Source organism: Monodon monoceros, unplaced genomic scaffold (genome assembly GCF_005190385.1).
Source record: "Monodon monoceros isolate NGI ecotype Baffin Bay Population unplaced genomic scaffold, NGI_Narwhal_1 Super_Scaffold_1, whole genome shotgun sequence".
Taxonomy (NCBI): Eukaryota; Metazoa; Chordata; class Mammalia; order Artiodactyla; family Monodontidae; genus Monodon; species Monodon monoceros.
In genome coordinates, this window is record NW_021703765.1 from 63,135,674 (window position 1) to 63,161,256 (window position 25,583).

The window sequence follows — 25,583 nt, forward strand, 5'->3', positions numbered from 1 at the left end:
ATTCTTTCAAAATCTCTACAGGCAGCATCAACACCTGCATTTGCAGAGGAGAAAACAGGCTCCATTAAATAAGCTGGAAGCCCAGGGAGTGAGGGAGAGATTCAGACAGGACACCCAGTGCCTGGCCCTCGAGCCCAGAGCTCATTCATTCACCCCATGTGCTGGGCCAACAACCACTTCTCCAGCATCTTCCATTAGGCCAAACATTTAGGAAAAAAGGATGAACAAAATAGTCAAGCCCCCTGCCACGTGCCGCGTGTGGTGGGAGGAGGGCAAGGTGCCGTGGGAAGACATGACGGGGTCCCACGGAGCTTCTCTGGAGAAGGGACCTTTGAGCTGAGGGCGGATGGATGACGGCCAGGATGAGTGAGGAGTGTTCCAGGCAGATGGAACAGCGTGTGCAAAGGGTCTGAGCCCATAAAGAGTTTCTGACGTTCCTGGTGGCTGGAGAGGAAGCCTGGGACCAGATTGTGCAGCTATGTCTAAGAGTTTTGAAGTTCAAGTCACCAAAGAGGTCTAAATAGGTGGGGGGAACAATCAGAGTGGTGACTGCCGAGTGGAGAAGGGCCTGGAGGGAAAGCAGAGACCAGGTGGGAGGTGCTTCTAGCCATGCAGGAGGAGGAAGAGGTGAGGGCCAGGCTGAGAGCGGCTGCAGGGCTCCTGGGAGAGGGGTACGGACTTGCAGGCCATTGAGGTGGTAGATCAATAGGGCTTGTGATTAACTCGGGGCGGAGGGGAAGTGGCGGGAGGGGAAGTGGTGGGAGCTGTCAGGTCCCCCCACCCTCTACCCCCTGGCCAGTGAGGGCGGGGCTGAGGTTGAGGACCATGCTGAGTCTTATCCCATGGAGCAGTGGGTCCTAACCTCAGCCAGAGTCAACAGAGGCTTCCTTGGATTTTTTTCGGAATGCCACGACATTTGTACGTCATGCCAGGCTCACCTACTTAGCAAGACTCGCCTCCCACAACCAGGCCCGCGGGATCCCAGCACCTCGTCCTGTCTGCTCATGAGGCCTGCCCGGAACTCTCCTCCCCTGCCCGAGGGCCCGTGAAGAGAAATCTTTCAGTAAACTCACAGCCAGACCCCCAAGTGAATTCTGGAGTCCTCCCCAGCATCTGTGGCCACCTCATCGGCCTCCCGGGCCCCAGCGACAGGGCACGACTGCCCAGCCGAAGACAGGATTGCTGCTGCCCAGTACCAGGCTGGGGACAGAGATGCCACATGGGCCAGTTTATTCCTGTTACTGCTCTGTACAGGTATATACAGTTGGTGTGAGCCTATGGTACATTATTTCACAAAGTTATCTTACATCCTTTGCACACTCCTCCTGGGCGGGAAGTACCTGCGGGCGGTGGAGGAAAGGATGTTCACGGGAGCCACTCTGTTGCTGAGGACGTGCACAGGGGCGCCCTCCCACCTGCTCCCGGGTGTCGGAGGCTTCCGCAGTCTTCCTCCTGGAGCGGATAGAGGCTGGCGGTGGCCAAGCAGCACCCACAGCCCCCACCACCCCAGCCTGCCTGACCCCACCGAGTACCATCAGCAGCAGGACAGTATCCCCCGGCCCCTCGCCCCCCGCCCATCACGGGGCACTGGCGTGCATCTTCTCCAGGCAGCTCGTCCAGAAGGTCACCAGCCGGTTGTCACGGTTGACGCAGAAGTCCGTGAAGTCCTTCAGCAGCCGGTCAGCAAACCTCTCGTCGCCGGTGGCGCTGGAGCGCCAGGTCTTGGTCAGCATGGTGTTGTAGGCCCAGCTGTAGCCCACCCTCTCCTCGCAGAACAGGCTCTGGCTGGCGGAGCTGGTGGAGTTGCGGCGCCGCCGTGGCTGCCCTGAGAACTTGCGCTTGGAGTAGGGCAGCTGCAGGAACACCGTGCCTGTGGGGACAGGGGCCAGGTCACAGCTCCGGGAAGGAGGGAGGGAGGGTGCCCGGGCCAGCCCCCCGCTCCCCCCTCCAGGGCTCCCGGTCCTACCTCGGCCGCCCCAGACCCCACCCCGTCCACACTGCGCCTGGAGCGCCTCACCTGTGACGTGGATGTACTGAGGCTTGGTCTCAGCAGGGAAGTTGAAAGCAGAGGCAGAATATTTATCTTGAACAAACCCAAACCTAAGGGAAGGACAGGGAGACAGGCCGATGAGGGCCCCCTGGGCTACAGGGACACGGGGGGGGGGGCGGGAGGCGTGCTTGCGGGAGCGAGGCTAACACGACTGTCCGACAGCCAAGGGATCTGGAAAGTCTCTTTCAGGTGGAACATTCAGGCTGCTCCTCACTGTCCTCACCACTTCCCACCAGCCCGGCCCCCTTTCGTCTCTGGGTGCTGAGAGCCTCTCACCTGCCCAGCTCTCCCTCATCCAGCCTTCATCTCCACCCAGCCACCCCCCACTCCATCGCATCAGCCCTCCCCCCTGCGCCCACCCCCAAGACTGTCAGCTCCCCCGGGGAAGGCCCTTATCTTAACTCTGCTGAGGCGGGCCCCTCTCCCCTTCCTCTCAGTTCTCCCACACTAAGCACACAGTAGTTCTCAATAAAGGCTTTGCATTGAGAAATATCATAACTGGAGTCCTTTCCTTAAGGCAAGGAAAGCTGGGGCCCTGCCTCGCTGTGTTCTGGAAACAGGCAGGAGGGACCATTTTTCAACCATGGCTTGTTCTATTCCTGGTTTTTTAATTTCCACAAAGTGCATTTATTACACTTTACCTGCTAAGTGCTGTAAAGGATGCATTGGCAGATATGGCCCCTGCCCTGAGTCTGAGGGGTTTATGTAATGAAGCCTGTGATGAGGCAGAACTATAGCAGGGAAAACCCTGTCTCCCTTCCTGGACTGAGCTCCAGGGAGGTGCTGTGTTGCATTCTCTACAGAAGCTGCTGGCTTTACACGGGCACTTGATAATTATTTACTGAAGAACATGTGAAGTCAGACGCATAAACAGATCAGCTGATGGGCACTGCCAGCTCATCACTGTCAGCTGGTTCTAGCACATGCAGGAACGGCTCTGGAGTCTGCCCTTCTTCCTCTCTACTTTCCGATCAAGGCTCTCTATTTACTCAGCGTGGATCAGCAGGACCTGCTGACAAACTCGTCTTCCTCATAATAACTACCATCTCCTGGGGCCCTACTAGGTGTTGGGAATGTCAGGGAACCCTCCCAACAAACCCTGTGAAGGGGGAGAACTCGAAGGCAAAGCACCTCACGGTTCCTCAGCCAGATGCCGGTGGAGGCCGAGGTGAACCAGGCCTGTCCGCTTCCCACATCAAAGTCCTTTCCCACCGACCTCTTCATTGACCGCCCCGAATTGCACCCCCTCCTCCTGGACAGAGGAAGTCAGGTCCCCTGGCATTCATTTCACAGCCTTTACCAAGCATCGAAGAAAAGGGCTGAGTAAGGTCTAAGGCAGGCCTGGGCCGGCTTGGGTGGGGGAGGCTGAAGAGTCCAGACTTTATCGATACTGCGGTTGGTGGGGGGCTGTGCATGGAGGGAGTGTGCCAGGTGGGGCGGGGACAGCTGAAGGCGCCTGAACAAGATGATATGACACTGAAGCAGGCACAGGAGGCTCTGATTTTCTATGAATAACACAAGGCAGCAACCGGACACTGAGTTAGTGATGTTCTAGAGACACAGCTGGACCGGCCTGGGGGATACAGCTAAGCCTAGGAAAGGCTCTCCCTGGTATACATATTAGGTACCAGTAAATATCTACTGAATGTATCTATTGCTTTTTAACCATTCATTGTCTTCTCAATATGTGTCAAGAGGCTCCTGACAGATTCTACAGTTTTTCATTTCCTGGAGAGTTTGGCTCCAGGTCTTGTAGGAGGCTGAGGAGAGAGCTCTCTGCTCTCCTACAAACTGGAAGAAGAGGGAAGCAAGTCTGAAAAACTACAGCTCCAGGAACTGGACAGGTGGTGCTCATCTCTGAAACCAAGGCAGAGGGACTAGTCAGAGATAAGCAGTGAATCTGTCACTGGTGGACTGGGTCCATCTCCCCGGAAAGGGAATGAACTGGGCTTCGCTGTGGTAACTGCTATTTGAGACAAACACTGATGCCTCCCCATGCTTCCCTCTTGCTAAGGGACAAACCTGTGTGCAATGGCTTCCTGGAAAAGGTGCATTCGGTCCCAGTATGTTTCTGGTTCAAAGCCTAAAAGGAAAAAAGAGTAAATGCCGAGTTGTGATTCCAAGATTTGCAAATCTCCCTGGGTCCAGCCTTGGGTTATCCTTCACTACTCTTGGCAATGCTCCCCGCCTTGAGCCTGAGCTCTGCTTTTTCACACCACCTGCTTTCAGAAAGACCAGCCTCCACCCCAAGGAGGGATATCCTAAAGAGAGTGACAGCCCTCAAGCTTCATCAGGGTCTAGAAAGGAGAGGAATATGAGTCCTCAGCGACCAGTGCGAGCTACTAGAACTTGGTATAAGACTCATTCTAATGACCGTCTGTGCCAAAAGCGGAAAGGAGCAGGATATTAAAATACAACCAAAAGATAAGCTTGAAATGAATGTCATTTGCTTCTAAGAAGAAAAAAAAAAATCCCAATCTTCCATTTTAGGGGTGGGGAAATTGAAGCAAATCAATATAAAATGACTTTTGGAAACGTGATCAGCTGGGGAAGGGAGGGGAGGGGAGGGGGCAGAGCAGGTGAGTGCCCGCCCCCACCGCCCACTTCGTGCTCCAGCCTGGCTGGTGTGAGGACAGGAGCAGGGTGAGCAGGTGGCAGGGCTGAGGCAGCTGTCACACAGCAGAGGCAACAGGCCGGGGCTGCTCTTGGGATCAAGGTGTGGAGGGCTGGGGCAGCAACCACACGAGACCTCGTCCCAGAGGCCAGGGGTGCCTGCAGGGGCTTTGTTGCTCTTTCCGTATTTGGAATTTTATATCTAGGTTAGATTTGAGGATTCTGGGTAACCAAAGAGCAGAAAAGAGAAAAGACTTTGGCTTTAACAGATAAAAACAGACAGCGTATTCTTGTCAGATTTTTAAGATCTTGAATTCCCTGTTATCAGAATGGGAGATAACAGGAAGAGAGGTGGCACAGAAGCAAGAAAATTGATTTTTAGATTCAAGTCCTTATTCCTTTCAACTAGGACTCTTTCCGTTCAGCTGTAACCATGGCAACCAACAGAGGATGCTGTTCTTGAAGACTGGGTTACGACTGGCAGGGAAAACCATCGGTTCACACAGAAATGTCCTCCAGTGCCAGCCCTGCGAGCACCCCTGTGCTGTTACAGCGAAGGTGGAAAACCCCAGAAGAGTCTTTGGGTGGTATGGGGGGAGATCTAACCTTCCCCTCAACATATTAAAAACAGCAGTAGGAGGCGGTGCCTGGCTTAAAGTCATCAGATGCAGACATAATCACCTGCCATTTCAGGACGGCAAAAAACAGTCCCCCCTCGGCCACACCGTGAGGGTAAATGAGAACGTGTGTGTGTGGGGGGGGTTGGGGGGTGCTTTATAAACCCTAAAGATCCCAGGATCTTCAGCCTCCAGGGGCCGTGGGGCTCACCTGGAACCCCAACTATCACTTAAAACACTGTGTCTATACACAAATGTCTTCCAAGATGTAAAGAATGTACAGGTGGGCCTTTGGAACAAAAGCTCTTTGCACCCCGGGGGTGGGGGGGGCCGTTTCTCTGCCACCAAACACAGCACAGACTCATAAGAACTCAGGAAAAAGCATCTCCTTCACCTCAAAAGTTTTTTTCTCCACACTGATAATTTCTACGCCTGAGAGTCTACAGGGCTCTGACACACCAGCAGCGACTCTAGCTTTTTGTTATAAAAAGATCATCCATGAGCTCATGGGGTGCTTTGTAGGAGCTAATTACATGCTCATTGAAATGAGTGCTTGGTGATGAAAAGTCCGTGCTGTGTGAAGTCAGCTCATCCCTCCATCTGTCTACACCTGCCCTCAGAGTCTGGTGGACGAGGGTGGAGCAGCGGGTGGGGTCGGCCCCATGGTCTCCATCCTGGGGAAGCACTCTGAGGGGGTCCCGCGTCCTCCAGGTGCTGACGCATCTCAGCTTTGCACAACAGCACGCTGTGTCCTGTTTTTGCTTTCAATGCCTCCCATTTCTGGCCTTTATTCGTGGAGCAGCAGATCCAAGCCTCCAGTGAGGATCAGATTCCTGCCGCCCAAACCAGTAAGGCTGGAGCAGAGAGAGGAGGGTGTAGGGAAGAGCCTGGTGCTGCTCGAGATTTACAGAGCACAGCGCCCTCTCCCACCCACCGTCCCCTCCAGGCCTTACGAGGGTCTTCTTGAGCTAGTGAGGCAGCTCTGGTCGCCCCCATTTCAGGAATAAGGCATTTGAGGCTCAGAGACATTAAGTGACTTGCCCAGGGTTGCTCAGCCACTAAGTAAAGAATCAGGATTAAAACTCTGGCCCCAGCACTTCCCTGGTGGAGCAGTGGTTGGGAATCCGCCTTCCAGTGCATGGAACACGGGTTCGAGCCCTGGTCCAGGAGGATCCCACATGCCACGGAGCAACTAGGCCTGTGTGCCGCGAATACTAAGCCCGCACTCTGGAGCCCACGAGCCACAACTACTGAGCCCACGAGCCACAACTACTGAGCCCGCGTGCCTAGAGCCCGTGCTCCGCAACAAGGAGGGGCCACCGCAATGAGAAGCCCGCACACTGCAACGAAGAGTAGCCCCCGCTCGCCACAACTGGAGAAAGCCCGCGCGCAGCAACGAAGACCCAACGCGGCCAATAAATAAATAAATTTATAAAAAACAAACAAAACCTCTAGCTCCCTGTCTACAAGGCTCCTTCTTTTCACTGGCCCGTGAAAAGCTGGCCTCCATTTTACCAAATTGAAAACAAACAAAAAAAAAAGCTGGCCTCCAGGCGCCTAGAGAGGCGACCCTGGCGGAAGGGCCTACGCGGTAACAGGCCCTCCGGAGAGGGGTGTCTCTTACTGTCAAACAGGTGCTCGCTGCCCTCCTTGAGCAGGCAGCTGATGTTGAGCGGGATGAAGAGCTGGGCCCGGAGTGGGTCGCCGTACAGGTAACTGGGCAGCGCAAAGGGACCCTCCAAAACCGGCACCAACAAAAAGCCACAGGAGGTGGCCTTGCGATGCCAACCTTGGACCTGGTGGGAAGCACAGAAACACACAGCGTCACCTCCAAGTTCATTCTGACAAGAGAAGTAACTTCCTGAGAAGCGAAGCCACCCGAGCGATGGCCTGCGTATTGATCCACAGGTTCACTGATGAATGTCCGCCGGCTCCAGACCCGCCCTGGGAGGAAGAAACACAGTTGAACCTCCTGTGAATCCTTGGAAGACCGGGAGGTAAGCGCATGGCTCCTCACAGCCTGAGCTTCTGCAACTTCAGGGGCTCTTTCGGGAGGAACAGGCTAGAGAGAGCTATGTCCTGCCTCTTCTTGCTCCATAGGATGTTGGAGGAAGGTCACAACATATAGGTTAAGTCCTTCTAATTTTGTCCTTTATCAAAAATTTACTAAGTCCAAAGTATCAAATAGGAAAACAATCCACTCAGGCTGGCTGAGAGGGACAAGACGCGGGCTGCAAGATGATCATGGTGGCCTCTGGCCAAAAGTGACAAGCGCTGACCTCGCAGAATGAGAGCTGCTCTCTGCAAGCTCCCAAACGCCATCTGTCTGAAGATTGACCGAGAATAAAAGTTACTGGGGCTTAACGACAAACCTCCCCACTCTTAGCTTTTCTCCCAGGAACACTCCTAACCATGACCAAAACACCAAGGTCTCTGCTTGACCAAGTAATTTCTAAGGCTTATGTAATATTTATCTAAATAAAATGTGGTTTATAACAAATGTGCACATGGCCTTAAAATAATAATTAACCTACACTCGAGATTCTTAAAAACTTAATAAAATCATGATAAAAATGAGCAGCTTTCAGTGGGTTTTACATGAATTGATGTGAAAAGTGTACTTTTTAAAAGATAGATGCTAAACTCCTCTGAGGAAATAAATACTCTTCTTCCCACCAAATTATAACTGTATCTGTGTGTGTGTGTGTGTGTGTGTGTGTGCGCGTGTGTGAGTGAGAGAGAACACTGTGGCTGTGTGGTTCTGAGACAGTGTCACCTGGTGGGGCTTCTGAGGAGGACGCTATTGCACTGGGCCAGAGGGTTAGTTCTGGCTGGAGGGAGTGGTCATCCCAGCGCTGACCCGTTGGGGAAGAGCTGGTGTCCCCTGCAAGCTGAGCGGAATGGGCAGCTGGGCGTCTTTTTTGATTTGGACCTTAACAATGTTCCCTGGATGGGAATGTCTCCATGGGAGGGGTCCTCAAAGACAGTAATGCCATTTGGAGGCAGACAGGGGTTGGGCAGACAGAGACGTGGACCAATCTCTTCCACGTCTTATGGGGATGAAACTAGGCTTTTGAGCCCCGGACAAAAAAACCTGTACGTTGCCGGCCAACGCTGTGCTCCTTTCCCTTTGGTCATCTCCTAGGCTCTTCACAAACTGTTTTTGAACTTTCCAGCTGCTTTCAGCTGTGCAATGAGATGTTTGGACCAATGTTGGAGGGGCGTGGGATTCAGTTGAAGCCACAGAGAAATACTCTTTGGGGCTGAAGGAGAGAGCATATAAAAAAGAGTAGGAGACCGTAAAGATGGCTCACGAAGGCTCCTGGAAGACACTGACAGCTCGGCTAAGGAGCATTTATTTTAGACACACAGCCTGGGACGGGGGGTGGCCAGGAGCAATGAGTGACCTGATGAGGCAGCTGGACCAGGGTGGACGAGAAGCAGAAACAGTCAGGAGACCAACCAAAACAGGGCTTCTCAGCTTTGGCACTCGAGACACTGGGGCTGGGGGATTCTTTGCCGTAGAGGCTGTGTTGTGCTCTGTGCTATAGGGTGATGGGCTACATCCCTGGTCTCCCCACCACCCGCTAGACCCCAGGGGCACCCCCACCATTTGGGGCAAGTAAATATGTCTCCAGATATGCCAAATGCTCCTAACAGGTCACAACCACACACCTCCCGCACCCCTGTAGAGAACCAGTTAATAGCAGTGATATTCACGAACAGAGGATTGTGTAGATAAACTATGATACAAACAAGCAATAGAGTATTCTTAAAATACTCTTAAAAATAATGAGGCAATGTCTTCCAAATTGAGCTGATGTAGTATGTTCTTGGTTACCAAAATACTCAGGTAGCTTTGGAACTTTGAAATGGTAAATATTCATGGTGTATAAAAAAAACATGATACAGGGACTTCCCTGGTGGTCCAGTGGTTAAGAGTCTGTGCTTCCACTGCAGGGGGCGCTGGTTCGATCCCTGGTTGGAGAAGTAAGATCTCGCATGCCACACAGTGCAGCCCAACAAAAACAAAACACATGATACATAACTGTAGACTCTTAATTACATAAAAATGGATGCTTAGTTGCATAGATACACAAACGGGACCTAGAAGGACATGTCAGACTCTAAAATACTTGTGATTACGGATGACTTTGATTTTTACTTCTTGTGTTTTTTAGTTTCCTATTACACACATGTTAACTTTTAAGAAACAAATGTTATTTTAAAAACTTTCCCCCCCAAATGAGGCAAAACAAATTGAAAAACAACAACAGCGAAGCCGACTTATTTCTATTGATACAGAAGATATATAGGTGATAGGAAAAGCACAACATGAATAGTAAATATTCTGAGCTACTATGTCTGTTAAAAAAAAAAAAAAAAGTAAAAGTAACAGGGCCTCTATATGCACAGAATCTCTCTGCAAGTACCAGCAAAGTGGCAGGGCAGTAGATGGAAGTCCCAGGGAACAGGGTGAGGGTGAGAGAGAGGGTTACATTCTGCTCTACACCAGTGATTCTCAGCTGGGGGCAATGCCTCCCCTCCCTGGGGACATCAGCAATATCTGGAGACATTTTTGGTTGTCACAGGAGGGTACGCTACTGGTATTTGGTGGGCAGAGGCCAGGGATGTTGTTCAACATCCTACAATGCACAGGCCGGGCCCCCCCATGACAGAACCATCGGCCCTACGTGTCAGTAGCACACCAAGGGTCAGAAACCCTGATCTACATACCCTTTTCGACTGTTTGAATTTTTCACTATGCTTAATTTTTTGAAAGAGGCTAATCCAATGGTCCACATGAAGGTAATAGGAGCCTGAAGTGAAAACAATTTTTTGAGTGACGTGAATCTCTACCGAGCACCCGCGTGCCCATCTGCCAGGTGAGCCCAGGCCTGACCGCACATAAGGGAGTCTCACCATCTCAAAGAGCACAGCGGCGGTCACCGCCATCCAGTGCAGCTTGATCTCGAAGGCCGCGTTCAGTGAGAAGTTGCCATGGTAGTAACAGCTGCACCACTCCAGTCGGTCTGTGCGGTTGTTCACATCCACGTCCAGGGTCACAGTCCTCTGCTCTGGGACAGTGGCAGCTACACGGCAGGGGGGGAGGTTGGTGGCCGGGGGGAGGGAAAGGAAGGCAGGGGGTGAGGAGGAAGAGAAAACAACTGAGCATCCAGATGTGAAACTGCAGATTCCAGATGCTTCCTGGAAATCAGCTAGTCCAGGGCTCGGCAAATGCTTTCCATAAAGGTCCACGTAGTAAATATTTTAGGTTTTGCAGGCTACAAGGTCTCTGTTTCAACTATTTAATGCTGCCATTATAGTGCAAAAGCAGCCTCAGGTATTACCTAAACGAGTGGGCGCAGCTGTGTTCCAGTAAAACTTTACAAAAACAAATGGATTTTTAGGGCAGTCAGGCTACTCTGTGTGATACAATAATGGTGAATACATGTCATTATACATTTGTCAAAACCCATAAAATGCACAGCACCAAGAGTGAACCCTAAGGGAAACCATGGGCTTTGGGTGATAATGATGTGTCAGTGTAGGGTCGTCGATTGTAACAAATGTCCCACTCCAGTGGTGACGCTGATAGCAGGGGAGGCTGTGCATGTGTGCAGGTTGCGGGGTGGGCAGGGAGTATATGGAAACTGTACTTTCTGCTCAGTTTTGCTGTGAACCTGAAAGTGCTCTAAAAATAAAGTTTATTATAAAACAAACAAATGAACAAACAGGTGACAGGCCAGATGTGGCTGGTTAAACCATAGTTCGCTTCCCCTAATCTAATCCAATTCCTGATTTACAGATGAGGAAACAGCAACCCATGGAGCAAAAACGTCTTGGCCAAGATCAGAGTCAGAACCTCAGCCAGGCTGAGCCCCAGATCTTCCAATTCCAGTGACCACGAAGGGACATGATGGGACACACAGCCCGGAGCACAGCAAGGAGAAGGTCTTGCTTTTCTGGTTTCAACCCAGGAAGGCAATAGTTCTATCATCGTTTCTCAAGAAATGAAACCTCTTAATGAAGGCTAACGCTCTGTCCCAACAACCGTGTGCTGCCCAAGGATGTCAGGTCAGCGCCAAAGTGGCTCATCCAATCTGGGCTCCTGCTCAGAAATCCTTCTCAACCAAGACAGGGGTGTTTTAGAGACGGGTCAGACTGTCAAGTTCCTGACCAGACTAAAGGCCCGAAGCTGGCTCAGAAGTAAGAAGATCAGGGCTCTGCCCCGCCTGGCTGGGCACTGCCACACGTGGGGCTTCCGCAAACTACGATCGGACCCTCTTTCTCCCCTGCCCCCTTGAATCCAGTGACATTTCTTTGCGGCAGTCAGCTTAGTTCTGGGTTCTGCAGGTAGAAGCCCCGAGTGGCTTTTATCACACACAAGTAATGGCTCTTGAGTCAGCAATTTGAATGAACTTGTGCTGGGGGGGCAGTGGAGCTGCCGCTCGGACGCTGAACGGGACCTGGGCAGACCAACACTCAGCTGTGAGGTACACAGCTTGTCATTCTCTCAGAACCAGAACGTGCAAAGTGGGAGACACTGTCGACTTGGACTGGGAAGACCTAAGCCCTGCCGTCCAAGCCCTGCGCCCCTGAGAACACTGCTCCACCCCCCTGGTTTGGCTCCTCGTCTGCAAACTGAGAGGGCGCCCGTCCAGCTGCTCTGCAGAGAAGAGGGGAGGGTCAAGTGAGCCGTGGATGAGGAGGGCCCTCGGACCCCCTCCTGCCTCCTCCTCCGGCCACCCTCCCTTGTGACTCTCCTCCTTTCCTCCTGCTCCTGTTATTCCTTCCTCCCAGTTTAAGCCACGGGCTTATCACCACTGCTCCATCAGAGGTCTGCCTAAGACTCCCATGGACGCTGCGTAAGCCTAAAGAACTAGGTGGCTCTGGTGCTAAAAGTCTCATCAAAACGAGTTTCTGTCTCTGCCTCGTGTTCCTGACTCCTGACACCGCCAGAGGAACCCTTTACTGAACAGCCCAAACTCAAGGAAGGAAGTTTGCTCTCTGGGCTTGCACAGTGTGTTCTCTGTAGGTGAAAAGCCCCGGTCACAAAAGAAAGGGCACTCAGAAAACAACAGCAGGGACCTTGCACATGTCTCCTCTCCCATGTGGCATGTCAAGTTCAGAACAGGCTGGTCTGAGGAAGCCAGAGGAAGCGCACTGTTCAGCCTAGTGGTTACGGGCTCAAGATACCACTGGCTTCACTCCTCAGTAGGGGAGGTGACAGTGCAGACGCTGCGGGCTGAGGGTGCTGACAATGGTGTGAGCCCAGCTGAGGTGCAGCCCCTGGCCAGTTCTCTGCATCTCTTCTCGACTTCCACGAGGACCAGCTTGTTCCCCTTGGGATCGGGAGATATAGCGAGGCCAGTGAATAAGGACAAACCCAGGCTGAGCATCCTTCACCCGTGTCACAGAGATGGGTTGTCAAAGACCTGAGGAGAGGATCGGTGTCACAAGAGGAGAAAGAACAGCATCTCAGGGAGGGGAGTGAAGGTAAAGGTAACAACCAGCTCTGCCCATCAACAGAACGAGCGATCTCAGGAGTGAGTGCCACGTGGGTGGGAGTTTTCAAAGAGCGGCTGGCTCCCCACTCCTCAGGGCTGCTATGGAAGACATTCAAACATCAGGGTTTGGACCGAGGTGCCCTACAGCCCCTTCTGAGCCTCAGATCCGGTGGGCTGCAAGAGAAGGCTGAGAAGTAAAAGGCGTGGGACTGGCTCAAGGGATGCAGCGCTGCCTCTTCCGGGGTCTCGGATCCCCTGAGCTTCACGGCTCAGCGACACAAGATGACAGGGGTGGGGAAGTGGAGCCACCACAGACCAAGCCAGACAGGACCATGTGCCACCGTCAGGCATTTCAAAACAGTTTTCTGCTGCTAACTTCCAACTGAGAATTAGGAATGTCTAAAAAGGAACACATCAAAATGAATGAACGAAAAAGGGAGCAGGTCATAAATGATACAAAGGCCTTCTTCCCCTTCTATGTCATTTTGATTTTTTTCTGAGAAAAAGACTCAACACTACAGATAGACCAATTTCACTTAAGTAAACAATACAGTAAAAGTCTATATTCTAACCTGAAAAAATGCTGGGAAGAAGGATCTCATGTCCTAACACAGAGGTGGGAGGGGTGTTACTGGAGAGAAGTAGCTGTAATAATGCTGTGTTGGGTTTAAAAGGAAAAGAAACCCACTTCCTGTGGGAGGGGTGGTGGGAAAGGAAGCTGATGGAGTAAAATTCCACTATAACAATCATGGGAGCCATTGAAAGCCTAGTAAGTGGATGTTTTCCCAGAAAACATGCACATATGAAAGATTCTGCCTAGTTTCAGAACCACTGACCCTCCTGACACCCCTGCACAGGGTGAAGAATACCCCAGGTTGATAAACTACCCGCTGTAGACATAAATCTCTTTGGCCCTACTCTTCCTCTTTTTTGGACATATTTTCCCATATGCTTTTCCTTTTTGACCACACTTTTTGAAGTAACTAAGAACCAAAGCTAAACCAAGTGACACAAATCTCATCCTGGGCTTCAGATGATGGCAGTCACGAGAGGGTTGTACCAGCGGCTGCGGGAGAAGACTCTGGAAATGAGGATGTCCCTATAGAGACTGTCAAGATAGCCTCCAGAAGCAGTAACCCTAACCAAGGGGTAAGTGCAGCACACGGGCTGGGACCCTGCACACACCCCCGTGGAGACCTTGGTGAGAAGGGGTGGTCTGTCCCCTGCCTCTCACACAAAGCACTGGCCACACTGGCCCTGAGCAACTCTGAGAATCTGGAAACTGTGACGACTTGTAACGTTTCCATTCCACCAGCTAGGCAAGAATTCCAATTAGCCGGGCACTTCTGGGCTAACCAAGTAGAATGGGGGATTTCCCTGGAGTTCGGCCTATGTTACGTTTGCTTCCCTCCATCCAGAGGGTTTTGAGGGTCTCTCCAACCTGCCTTTGAGGGAAATCTCACGACGCCCTGCCTAGAGCACGCATTTTCTAAAGATGCTCACATCTCGACCCATCAGTCCGGTCCTTGAGAGCAGAGGTCACCACTGTTCAATAAGCAGGTGCTCACCCCATCTTAGGGCTGAAGGAACCGAGGACGGGAAAGAAGAATCCCGGTGTGCATCCCTTGATGGGGTAAGCACATTTGGGGAGGGAGGGCAGAGAGGAAGGTCACACACAGGGTGAGTGCCTGGAGTGGACCACCTCTGAGGTCCCTTCTTCTTCTGAGGTCCTAGGATGTTGCAGTCATGGGACAGCCTCTGGCAAGAGCTAAACCAGCAGTGAGCACCAGCTCACGTCCCCTGTGTCCTGAGCCTCTTGGGAAAAGTGGCCACACCGTCTGTCCCCTCCTATCCATGGAAGATTAGTGTCCTGCCCTGATCTGACAACTGCTGAGCCCTGTTGGTTGGCTGGAACAATGATGAGCTCGACCCACTAGGCTGGTGAAAGCCGCACAGGAGCCGCGGTGCTAACAGTCACAGTGTGACAGCCACGGGGGCCCTAACCCTGGTTCCCGTGGCACCGCCCCTTTGGCTGCCCCTCTGCTCAGCCACCCACCAGTGTGTCCCCGGGCTCCGTCTGCTTGGGCACCTACCTAAAAGCGCAGCCGCCTGGCTCCGGCCCCCGAAGCTGCGGCTGAAGGAGCTGTGCCTGCTGGCGTAGGAGGCTGGCCGGCTGGGCAGCCAGGGCAACAGGAAGGCAGGGATCTCTGAGTGCAAGAGCTCCTCGGCCACGAAGGCCACCTCAAACCACTTGCGCTGGAAGCTGGCGAAGTCGTCCACCGCCGTCGTGTGCCAGGCAGTGGGCTGCTGCACGGCCACTGGGAAGGGCAGAGGGGAGCGGGGAGCCCTCAGTACAAGCTCTCGTGTTCTCACCGGTTCACGCCCAACACGGGTGAACCTGAAAACACAACGCTAACGAGCCAGACACAAAAGACCACAGAGTGTGTGAGGCCACTTGGGTGATATGTCCAGAACAGGCCAGTCTTTAGAGACAGAAAGCTGATTGGTGGTGGCCAGGGCCTGGGGGAAGAGGAGTTTTGGAGGGAGCCCTAATGAGGACGGGGTTTCCTTTCAGGGTGATGGAAGAGGTCTGGAACTAGATAGAGGTGGTGGTTGCATGACACTTAGAATACTCCATGCCACTGCCTTTTAAAATGGTTAGTTTTTGGAACTCCTTGGTGGTCCAGTGGTTAGGACTCAGTGCTTTCACTGCAGTGGCCCAGCCAGATTCAACCAAGATCCCGCAAGCCGTGCCCCACGGCCAAAAAAAAAAAAAAGCCAAATAAATAAATAACTAAAATGGTTAGTTTTATGTTATGCAACCTCTCCTTCAATTAAAAAAAATATTTTATCCCCAGTTTCAGACCTCTAATTTCAGAGCATGTGACAGTAACTGGGGGTTTTTCACCTTGAAGGTAAAGTGGGTGTCTACTGGTCAAACTCAGAATTTAAGGGAAGAGGAGTGATGGACACACTTGGTGTCTACAAGGAAAAAACCTAGACGGATCCACTTCCAATACATGCTTGGATAAGAGCACCAGTGAGTGGCACCAGCCGCTTCATCTGATGGAGTATTCCCGAAGCCCAGAGGTAGAGAAGCCGTCTGTCTGTAGGGTAGGAGTCACTCCCCTCCAAGGTCCCTGTGTGCTCAGGAGGGACTGGAGATGCTGGTCGGAACCCTGGGTGCCTGCAGCTCTGACCAGGCTGGAAATTGCTCCCCTTCTGGGAATTCCTTTTATTCATTAAAAAACAAAATACTTGAAATTTATCTTGGAAAGCTTGCTAGTCATCCTGGGGGAAGAGATGGAGTCTGAAGTCCCAGCAAGTAAAAAGTGCTCTCAGTTAGATGAGAGCTGTCATGTTATACTCAGACCCACCTGCACTGGGTGGGGGTCGGGGGCGCTGTGAGTAAAGACAGAGACCAGCAAATGAGCCACGGGCATTTCCTTATCATTTCCCTCAGCCTCTTTTAGGCTTATCTTCCATCCACACTGTGCTCACCAAGAATGTACTGTGGCTTTAAGAAACCCTTTGTCACTCTGGTGATGCTCAAAGTAAGTACAGATGCTCAAGGAGGCTGACGGATCCGTCAACTTAGGGGACAGCATCACACGAGGAGCCCGAGAAGCACCGTCATTTAATGGAGCATGTCACCAGGAAACACCTGCCCCACGGGCAACAGTTCGCCTCACCTCGCTCAGGCTCTCTGTCCATCACTATCTTGTAGAAATAGAAGCCATATATGAAGGTCCGCCAGACTTCACCAGAGGCGTGTGTGATGAGCTGCTCTTCCAGCATTTTCTAGAAGGAGAGACAACGAAGCTCTGAAATTCCTGCAGGGGAACATCTCAGAGGTGCAGCCCTCAAACCCCACTCTCCACCCCCATTAGCGGTGACGACTGCGCTGTGTTAAATGCTGTGCCTGGTGTAAATTATATTATAAAATGCAAATGCATAATAAAGTATCATCAGATATTTCAAACATACAGAAAAGTATAAAGAAAATCCAGGTCATGCCATCAGCTAAATTCAACTAATTTAACTTTTTGCTATACAGACTTCAGAGATTTTTGTTTAAAAAAAAAAAATCTCGGGAATTCCCTGGCAGTCCAGTGGTCAGGACTTTCACCGCTGAGGGTGTGGGTTCAATCCCTGGTCGGGGAACTAAGATCCCACAAGCTGTGCAGTGCGGCCAAATAAAATAAAATAAAAATTTAAAAATCTCTATGGAGTCTCCCATGTCTCACTCCCCTTCCTCTCTCTCCAGAAATAAATGGTTAGCGAAATGTAATTCTCATGCATGTTTTTAATAATTTTATTATAGAGACAAGTATTGATCAAACAGCACTGATTCCCCATGGGGGCCTCTGTGTGGACAGTACGGTGTGAACCGACCTCTCCCTTTCCCCTTCTCTCGAGTTTTAAATTCCAGTTCAGAACAGTGTCATTAAATTCAGCGAGTGCTTGCTCAGTGCCTACCATGTGCCAAGCAACACGGCGGGCACTGGTGATGTGGAAACGCACAGTAAGGGATGGCCTGCGCTCGGGGGGCCTGGTCAGGGCGGAGGACGAATGAGGTGTGGACCCCACTCTGCTGTGCCCAGTGCTCGACAGAGGACGTGCAGGGTGCCAGGAAGATGCTGAGGCAGAGGGAGGGCGCTGCCTGGGGATCCTTCACAGAGACTCCTCTAAGGTTCAAAAGCACAGATTCTGCCCAAAACATTTCAGTTCCGGTGGCAGATTATGCCCGATGTTTAAGTCAAGGTAAAGTAGCGCCTTTCGAACCAAGACCTGCTCTATGATTCATTGATCCCAGACAGGCCTCACACTGACTAAAAACAGACTCTTACTCCACCTGGCGACCTCGTTACTGGTGAGGGCCCCCGCTCTGTGGTCTCACCTGCATGATGTCGATGGCCATGGCCTGCGTCTGCACCCCATCCACGTTGCTCACCAGCCAGTGCACCACCTCCGCACTGATGAAGCAGCACGGTGAGAGGCCCTTCTGCTCCGGGAGCAGCTGGACTCCTGTCCTGAGTTCCAAGGCGGCAACAAGCAGAAAGAGAAGGTAAAAAAGAAGGGACCCCCACTAAAGCATTTGATATCTGAAGTGAGGATCCCCACAGCTCAATTTCTCCACATTAATCCTAGACTCAGAGAAGTCCCTGCGACAGGACAAAAGAAGGTGTTACAGGGGAAAAGGAGAAGGGGGAGGAGAGAACCTGGCCTTCAGAGAACACCTATGCTTGTCGGGCGTTACACTGGGTAATTTACATGATTATTTCATTCAATCCTCACATCGATCCTGTGAATCAACCATTATAATCCCACTTTACAAACAAGGTAACAGAGGCTCAGAGAGGTCAAGTAACTCACCCAAGGTCTCACAGCTGCTGAGCAGTAGTCAGGTATAAACCCACCAAACCACGCTGCCTGAGCACCACCCCAGCTTGGGCCACGGGATCCTCCCACCCCTGCACTCATTCATGAGAGAAGCCACTTACGAGGGGTGCTTCATGGCCTCCAGGATCTCCACCAGGGTGGAGGAGGACGTCAAGGAGCTGGCCGCCAACTGCTGAGAGCTGTAACACAGAGAAGCAGAGTGAAATTCCCGAGTCTTGACCCTCTTGCTTTGCTTCTTACAGAGCTGGAAACCAGGCTGATATGGACACTGAAGGCATTCAAGCAAATTCTGGACAGTTACATCCTGGAGATATATCACAGGGGGGTTCCTGCTTCCAACGTGTATACATTTTTTAAACAAAAGGATTTAAAGTGGTTTTGTGTCCAAACTTGCTTCCTTTAATAAGCATCTCCCCTCTGAATAATACGTCAGGCTGGACCCCTTCCAAGAAATCTCTCTAGAAGAATGCTCTGGGCCTTTCACACATCACATCATTTAATCTCACCAAAGAACGCTAGGTAACATGGTCAGAGCACAGGGGGCAGAATCCCAGGATCATCACCATCAGCTGGAGGGCCTCTGGTTTTTCTTGGCCTAAGTTTCCCCATCTGAACACTGGGGATGATACTGTTCCTGTCTTCCAGGGTTGCTGTGAGGTTAGTGTGTGTAAAATACTGTACATGGGACTGACACCCACAAAGTCCAAAATTGTAGACCATACTAAACACAGTAACAGTAACATCCACCCTTTGGAACTTGGAGGTGTAAAAGGAGCTGGTGAAGGTCAGAGCTGGGAAGCGTCAGGGTCAACATTTGAATCCCGTCTGTCTGCTCCAGCGCCCAGATCTTTCCGTCACCTGCTGCCCGAGTTCTTCCTCGATGGTACTAGGGTCCCTTAAACATGCTTAATACTCAGCGACTGAGCCCAGATTACTGGGCATGGGACACACAGGGCCACCCATCACACCAAACCTGGGGCTTATCCGGAAGCTCCTTAAACCCCTCCCATTCCTCAGTCCCAGCCTCCTCTTCCTACGAGGCAGGTCCAGGACCCACTGGAGCATTTCAGAATCTCAGGGTTAAAGAAGACTTTAAAGACCCTGGAAGTGAACTAATGCCTGAGTCCTTGCGACAAGAGTCTGGACAGAGGCCGCTCCATTGTGTGAACATCTTCAGTGGCAGAACCAGCTGCTTGGGAGCTCTTTATCGTGAGATGGAGTGTGTTCTCTGTAATTCAGTCATTGGTCCTGATTCGTGTTGTTTTTGGCCTTCTCATCTCCAGCCTAAACATTCCCAGTTCCTCTTCCAAAAGCAGAAGAGAACCTGCCACGTGAGCAACGAGGAAGCAGAGAAGTGCACGCCTTTCCTGTGCCCTGGGCTGCCGGAGCCGAAGCGTCTGCTAGACTTGGCAGGGACGTGGGCCTGGGGAGACGACAGAGGCCAGACAAGGCCAGGCCTGAGGCCGCCTCCAAACTGACCACCTCTACCAGCCAGTATAGACGAGATGCAGGTAAATCCAGCACAGGATGTGTGACGTGCAAAGGAAACTGCGTGGCCGCTGATGGGGACCAGCCAGGTGAGCTGCCTCAGATGACCTTCTGCACTCAGGTGAAAGGTCCAAAGTCATGTCTCTTAGACCATTTAGCTGAGGACCACTCAGTCAGTGCAGTGAGGGAACAAGAGCAGACTGGACAGAATTACGATAAACCAAACGCAGCTGGGAAGGATATAAAAAAGAAGTTTCTCAGATTTGACAACAGCATTAAAAGCTGGGCACTTCCTCCAGCAAATGAGCTCCAAGCAGCTTCTTTTCCCCCTGGTTATTCAGGAACAAGAAAAGAGCCACGGAGGGACTTCCCTGGCAGTCGAGTGGTTAGGACTCTGCGCTTCCACTGCAGGGGGCACGGTTTCCATAGCTGGTTAGGGAACTAAAATCCCACATCCCACACAGCGCGGCCAAAATAAAAAAAAAAAGAAAGAAAAGAAAAGAGCCACATTGGGGCACGATAATCAACCCATTCACTGTTCATCCATTTCCTCGGGTGGCGTGGACTGACTGCACCTGACATAGGCAAGGCATCGGGCCACGGGCGCCCCGTGCAGCAGGACGGGTTCGCTCTGGGCCCCCTTCCCAAAGCCCACTCCTGCACAGTGCCTGATGCTTCTCTGTGTCTCTGCGGCAACCTCTTAGCTGTCCTGTGAGGAAGGCAGGGCACTGACCACTAGCCCCGTCGAAAGGTGCTGGTGAGGACTGACTGTCTGGGCTCCCAGATATAACTTATGGCCGAGTCAGACCTTGGGCCTGGGATCCAGACCCTCGGCCTCTGCAGCCTTTGAGGTCAGACCAGCCTCACTGCCCAGGAGCATGAGTTTGGCCTTTCTGAGTCTCACCTGCTGTCACTGGAGTTTGCAGAGGGGAAGCCCTGTTCCCCTGAGCTCTGCGAGTTCCCAAAGGTCTGGCTGTTGCCTCTGTCCACGGACTGGCCTGTGCTCACCCCCAGACTGGTGCTGTCCGACATCGGGGTGGCCGTCTGGTCCACAGACACCTGTAGGAGATTTAAAAGTTAACACCAAAGGGAAAAAAAAAATCTTTCAGGCTATTCACACGCACGGTCCTACCCATTCCTCTCATTCCCAGTCCCCACTAGTCCCTGGTTGAGGAGCTAAAGGAGTCCAGGGACCACCCTGCTGGCGTGTGCCCCCTTCTATCGGAGCCAGTGTTGGGGGGGGTATTCCTGTGCCCCAAACTGAGGCCACGGGAGGCCAAGGTGCACAGTGAACCCCTGGGACCAGGACCTGACTCAAACCACAAGATTTACACTAAAGAAAACCCCCACCAAGGGAGTAAAGAAGTCAACATCATTCCTCAGGGCTGGGAGAAGGGAGAGAGCACGGTTAGAGACAAGCAGCTCTCCTGGCCCCCAGTCTTCCTCACTCGCGCCTGTCGCAGGTGCAATCAGTCTTCCCATTTGCCCAGGTTCACAGCTCGGGTGCATCTGAAGCTCCCTTCTCCAGCTTCACCTCTAGAGGCCTCGTCCTGTGGCCTCCCCTCTGCCGACTCCCACGACCCCTCAGGCGTGCCTGCCCCACTGCCTGGCTCCCACTGACCCCCCACCTCACACACACCCTACCTGTGAGCACTCCAGCTTCATCTTCCTAAAGGATAGCTCCAATCCCATCACTCCGTTACTCTGAAATCTTTCAAGCCTCCCCACGAGCTACCGAACTGAGAACCGACTCGTGGCACCGGAGCTCTGGCTCAAACTGCCCCATCCACGCTCACCCACGGCTCTGTTTCCAGCCGAGTCAACCCTGTGTGTTTAAAACTGTCTGTGTGCCCCACCAACCTGGGACGCCCTTCCCCACCACCACAGGCTACAAACGCTGTGTTTCAAATGCTGCTCCCTTAGTAAAACATTCCCTGACTCACTCTGCCCCCATCCCCAAACAGAAACTGTCTCTCTACTTTGGGTCTCTGACCCCTGCCTGGGAGCTGCCAGGTTTTGCTTCACGTCATGGTTTTCTATCTGTCTCATTCCCTTTAAATGGCCTGGAGGGCAGGACTATGACCTGCCCACCTAGAGAGGCTGCACCCCACAGCAAAAATCTGGAGAGAACAGCAAGCCTTCCAGAGCACTTCTGGAAAAATCTAAGACTCCTAGTCCCTCTTACATGGGGTTCTCGAGTACTTCCAGAATGGAGCCTTATATTATCAGATACTCTATTGGATGATGGAAAAATCACTCCTTCTAAAACAGGGTATCTCGGGACTTCCCTGGTGGCGCAGTGGTTAAGACTCCACACTCCCAATGCAGGGGCCCCGGGTTTGATCCCTAGCCAGGGAACTAGATCCCACATGCATGCTGCAACTAAGAGTTCACATGCCACAACTAAGGACCTGGAGAACCACAAGTAAGGAACCCACCTGCTGCAACTAAGACACAGCTCAACCAAATAAATAAACAGTAAAAAATAATAATAATAAAATAAATAAAACAGGGCATCTCAACCACGGCATTATCGCCGTTAGGGGCCAGATAAGCCTCTGTTGTGGGGACTGTCCTGTGCATCCTCGGGTGCTGAGCAGCTCCCTGGCTCCTACTCACCAGATGCTAGTAATGACCCCCCTATCATCGCCCTCTGCTCCAGCTGTGACAAATAAAAATGTTTCCAGGTATTACCAATCGTCCCCTAGGAGACAAAATCACCCCTGTTTCTGAAAGAACCAATTTGCTCTCCTACATCAGGTTCAGTGAACTGCCAAAAAAAAAGGACCAGTAAGTCTTTGCCAGCACCCTAAATACTGAGAAATGCAGCAAGAAGCAGCTTGCAATTACCAGCCACCACCTGCCCCCAACCAGTAAGACTTAGGGATAGATGCTACACCGAAAAATTAAGTTAGAAGCTAACGGAGGGGACTAGACTCAGTTCTCAGGCACAGAAGCCTCTAGGTGCTGCCTCTCTGGTGGGGTCATCTCTCGTCTACTGCCCCTGAGAATTGCCCCACCAGCCTGAGCCAGGAAGTGGTTAAGAATTATCCTCTAAATCAGAAATTGGCAAATATTTTCTGTCAAGGACCAGATGGTATTATTTTAGGCTTTGTGGGCTATAAAGCCTGTTGAAACTTATACAGTTTCTGTATAAGTGAAAAAGCACAAAAGCAGCCATCAATGATGTAAATGAAGGGGGTGTGGCTTTGTCCTGATAAAACTTTATTGACAAAAGCAGATGGTGGGCCAGATTTGCCCCTCCCCTGCTCCATATCACACAACGTCCATCTTTCAAGAGGCTGCTCAGATGGAACTCCTCTGGTGGTCCAGTGGGTAAGACTCTGCACTCCCAATGCAGGGGGCCCAGGTTCAATCCCTGGTTGGGGAACTAGATCCCACATGCATGCCACAACTAAGAGCCTGCATGCTGCAACTAAACATGCCTCAATGAAGATCCTGTGTGCCACAACTAAGACCCAGTGCAGCCTATATAAACAAATATTTAAAAAATAAAAAAGAGGCCACAGAGAAAGGCATTTTGCTCAGATCTTAATACCAGGAAAAGTTATGCTTCTCCCCAACAACTGGTTTGTCTTTATCTCATGACCACTCTGAATCCTGGAACAGATGTTTCCCACTTTTCTTTGGCTACCAGGAAGTGCAGAGCTGAATTTAGCAGGAAACTCTAAGTACGTTATAAGACCTCGTAGGATGTCCTGTCTTGTTTTTTCTTTTCCTGAATTTCCCCATCTAGTCACATTTTTATTCTGGAGGTTGCATTTATTTCCATAATCCACCCGAAGAAACTTTTTGGAATAAGACCAGTGGGAAAAAGACAAAGAGATGGACAGAACCGCCGTTGTCTCACACGGAGAGCTGAAAAGAGCCAATCAGAGGGAGATGCTTGGTCTGGGATGGGTTTTGTCTTAGGAACCTCATTCAAAACCTTCCTTACAGAAGGACCCTATTAAACCTGTGCAGATGGGACCTTCTGGAGGTGAGTTTAATCTCCTGTCTCCTCTTTGGAGTGGGCTAGATTTAGTGACCTGCTTCCAGAGTATAGAAAGGGGAAACAGCAGCTTCACAGTGGAGACAGCTGGCAAGTACCACGTCACCAAGCGATGACGGTTCACGTCACCAATGATGTTGTGTGGACCTTGTGGACCTCCATGGGATGTGATGAGATGGGTACTTCACCTCTGAGGATTCTTTTCAAAAACCTATAACTCCCGTCTCGCCATGAGAAAAACATCAAACCAACCCAGATTTGGAGACTTTCTACAGGATATCTGGCCAGGACTCCTCCAGACCATCAAGGTCGTTAAAAAAAAAAAAAATGTCACAGACCAGAGGAGACTGGGGAGACATGGCAGCTAAATGCAACATGGTGCCCCGGATTGGACCCTGGAACAGAGAGGACATTCACAGAAAAACCAGTGAAATCCAAATAAAGTTTGGCATTTAGTTAATTAAACAAACAAACCAACAACCGTCAGCAGCAACACCAACCCCTTCTCCTCCCACCTTCCCACACGCCCAAAGCTGTGGGAGAAGCTGAGGGAGGGGGTTTTCCCAAGGACGCCTCTGAGGTGAGCATCAACCACAACACGTGCCCGCATGGCCCCCAACCCCATGCCTGTCAGAGCCCTGCTTGCTCCTGCTGGAGGACAACCAGCCACCAGGACACAGCAGGACCCGCCAGCCCAGCCCTCAACTGTGCATTGAGGCCAGTGTCACCTGGAGACGAGGTGGGTTGAGCAGGGCTCCTGGCCTCCAGCCACCCAGCACCATCCGGGCACAGAGAGGCCTCGTAAAAGCACTCATGACGGAATCCCATATACCTTGCAGAGCTGGAGGATAACCCCAGTCCCACAGCCAGGATGTTTTCCAAGGTTTATATCATCAGAGAAGGAAGGAATATCACCCCTCATCAAAAGCCTCCCCTGAAGTTTGCGACTGACATGTACACACTGTTATATTTAAAATAGATAACCAACAAGGACCTATTGAATAGCACAGGGAACTCTGCTCAATATTATGTAACAACCTAAATGGGAAAAGAATTTGAAAAAGAAACAAACAAAAAAAACCCCCAAAAAACAAACTTCCCCTGCCCTCACGGTGCTCACCCTCTGGGGGTGAGGAGGGGGGAACAGACATCAAACAAGCAACATCCACAGGGTGTCGTGTTCATCCCTGTATCTCCCACGGCACTCAGCACAGCTCAATTTAATTTCATGTCAGTACAGAGCGCTCCCTTACTACATCTTACATGGGATCATTTTTTTTTTAATGGTGGGTAACATAAACTTCTCATCTCTGTTTGCTGTTTCCAATTCCAGGAACTTATCCACTTCTGTTCTTCCAGTGAATTCCACCACGTGAACCTGTGTGGAGTATTATAGGATGTATAAAACAATTCTCTCCCGCTCTGTTGATTTTTCTTAGGTTAAGTTCTAATCTAAGTCTGAAGCTTTTCACAAGAGGGTCTATTGTTAGAAAGTAAAAGGTTAAAAACTCCAACCGGAGTCTGTTTTAATCCACAAGGACAGGTTGCCTCCTACGGATGGTGATTGCTGGATTAGGACTCAGAGGCCCCAATGGGGACCTGCCCAGGGTCGCGCTTTCACTGGGAAGAGCCCAGCACAGACCCAAGATGCCCTCTGGCCTCCCAAGAAAGGGAAGACACCAGTGTGAACTACAGAACAGTGGAGGGGCTCTGCCACTTGCTAGTTCCGGGCCCTTTGACCAGGCAACATACTTAAGCCTCAGTTTCTTCATCTGGAAAATGGGGTGATAGTACATGTACCTCATGGACTCACAGGCTGTTTGCAAAGCCCTTTGCACAGTAGCTGGCGGAGCAGGTCCTCAATCCATGTTGGTTTTCTCACTTCCACC

At 51.4% G+C, this 25,583-nt stretch overlaps 1 protein-coding gene across 9 annotated transcripts in view; it reads right to left on the bottom strand.

The window, feature by feature from the left end:
• Nucleotides 1-1,236: 1,236 nt before the first annotated feature.
• DEPDC5 (DEP domain containing 5) overlaps nt 1,237-25,583 on the bottom strand; it is a 92,130-nt gene continuing 67,783 nt past the window's right edge. For 8 of the 9 annotated variants that reach the window (XM_029224348.1, XM_029224390.1, XM_029224378.1 and 5 more), the window contains 10 exons: nt 20,587-20,741; nt 18,296-18,373; nt 17,692-17,824; nt 16,484-16,592; nt 14,885-15,109; nt 10,204-10,373; nt 6,905-7,076; nt 4,073-4,133; nt 2,018-2,100; nt 1,237-1,870 (listed from right to left, as the gene is read on the bottom strand). In XM_029224348.1, coding sequence (XP_029080181.1) covers nt 1,578-1,870; nt 2,018-2,100; nt 4,073-4,133; nt 6,905-7,076; nt 10,204-10,373; nt 14,885-15,109; nt 16,484-16,592; nt 17,692-17,824; nt 18,296-18,373; nt 20,587-20,741 — 1,479 coding nt within the window. In that variant the 3' untranslated portion in view covers nt 1,237-1,577. Of the gene's footprint in view, nt 1,871-2,017; nt 2,101-4,072; nt 4,134-6,904; nt 7,077-10,203; nt 10,374-14,884; nt 15,110-16,483; nt 16,593-17,691; nt 17,825-18,295; nt 18,374-20,586; nt 20,742-25,583 lie in introns of those variants that run through there. The other variant, XR_003793775.1, reaches the window with a different exon arrangement.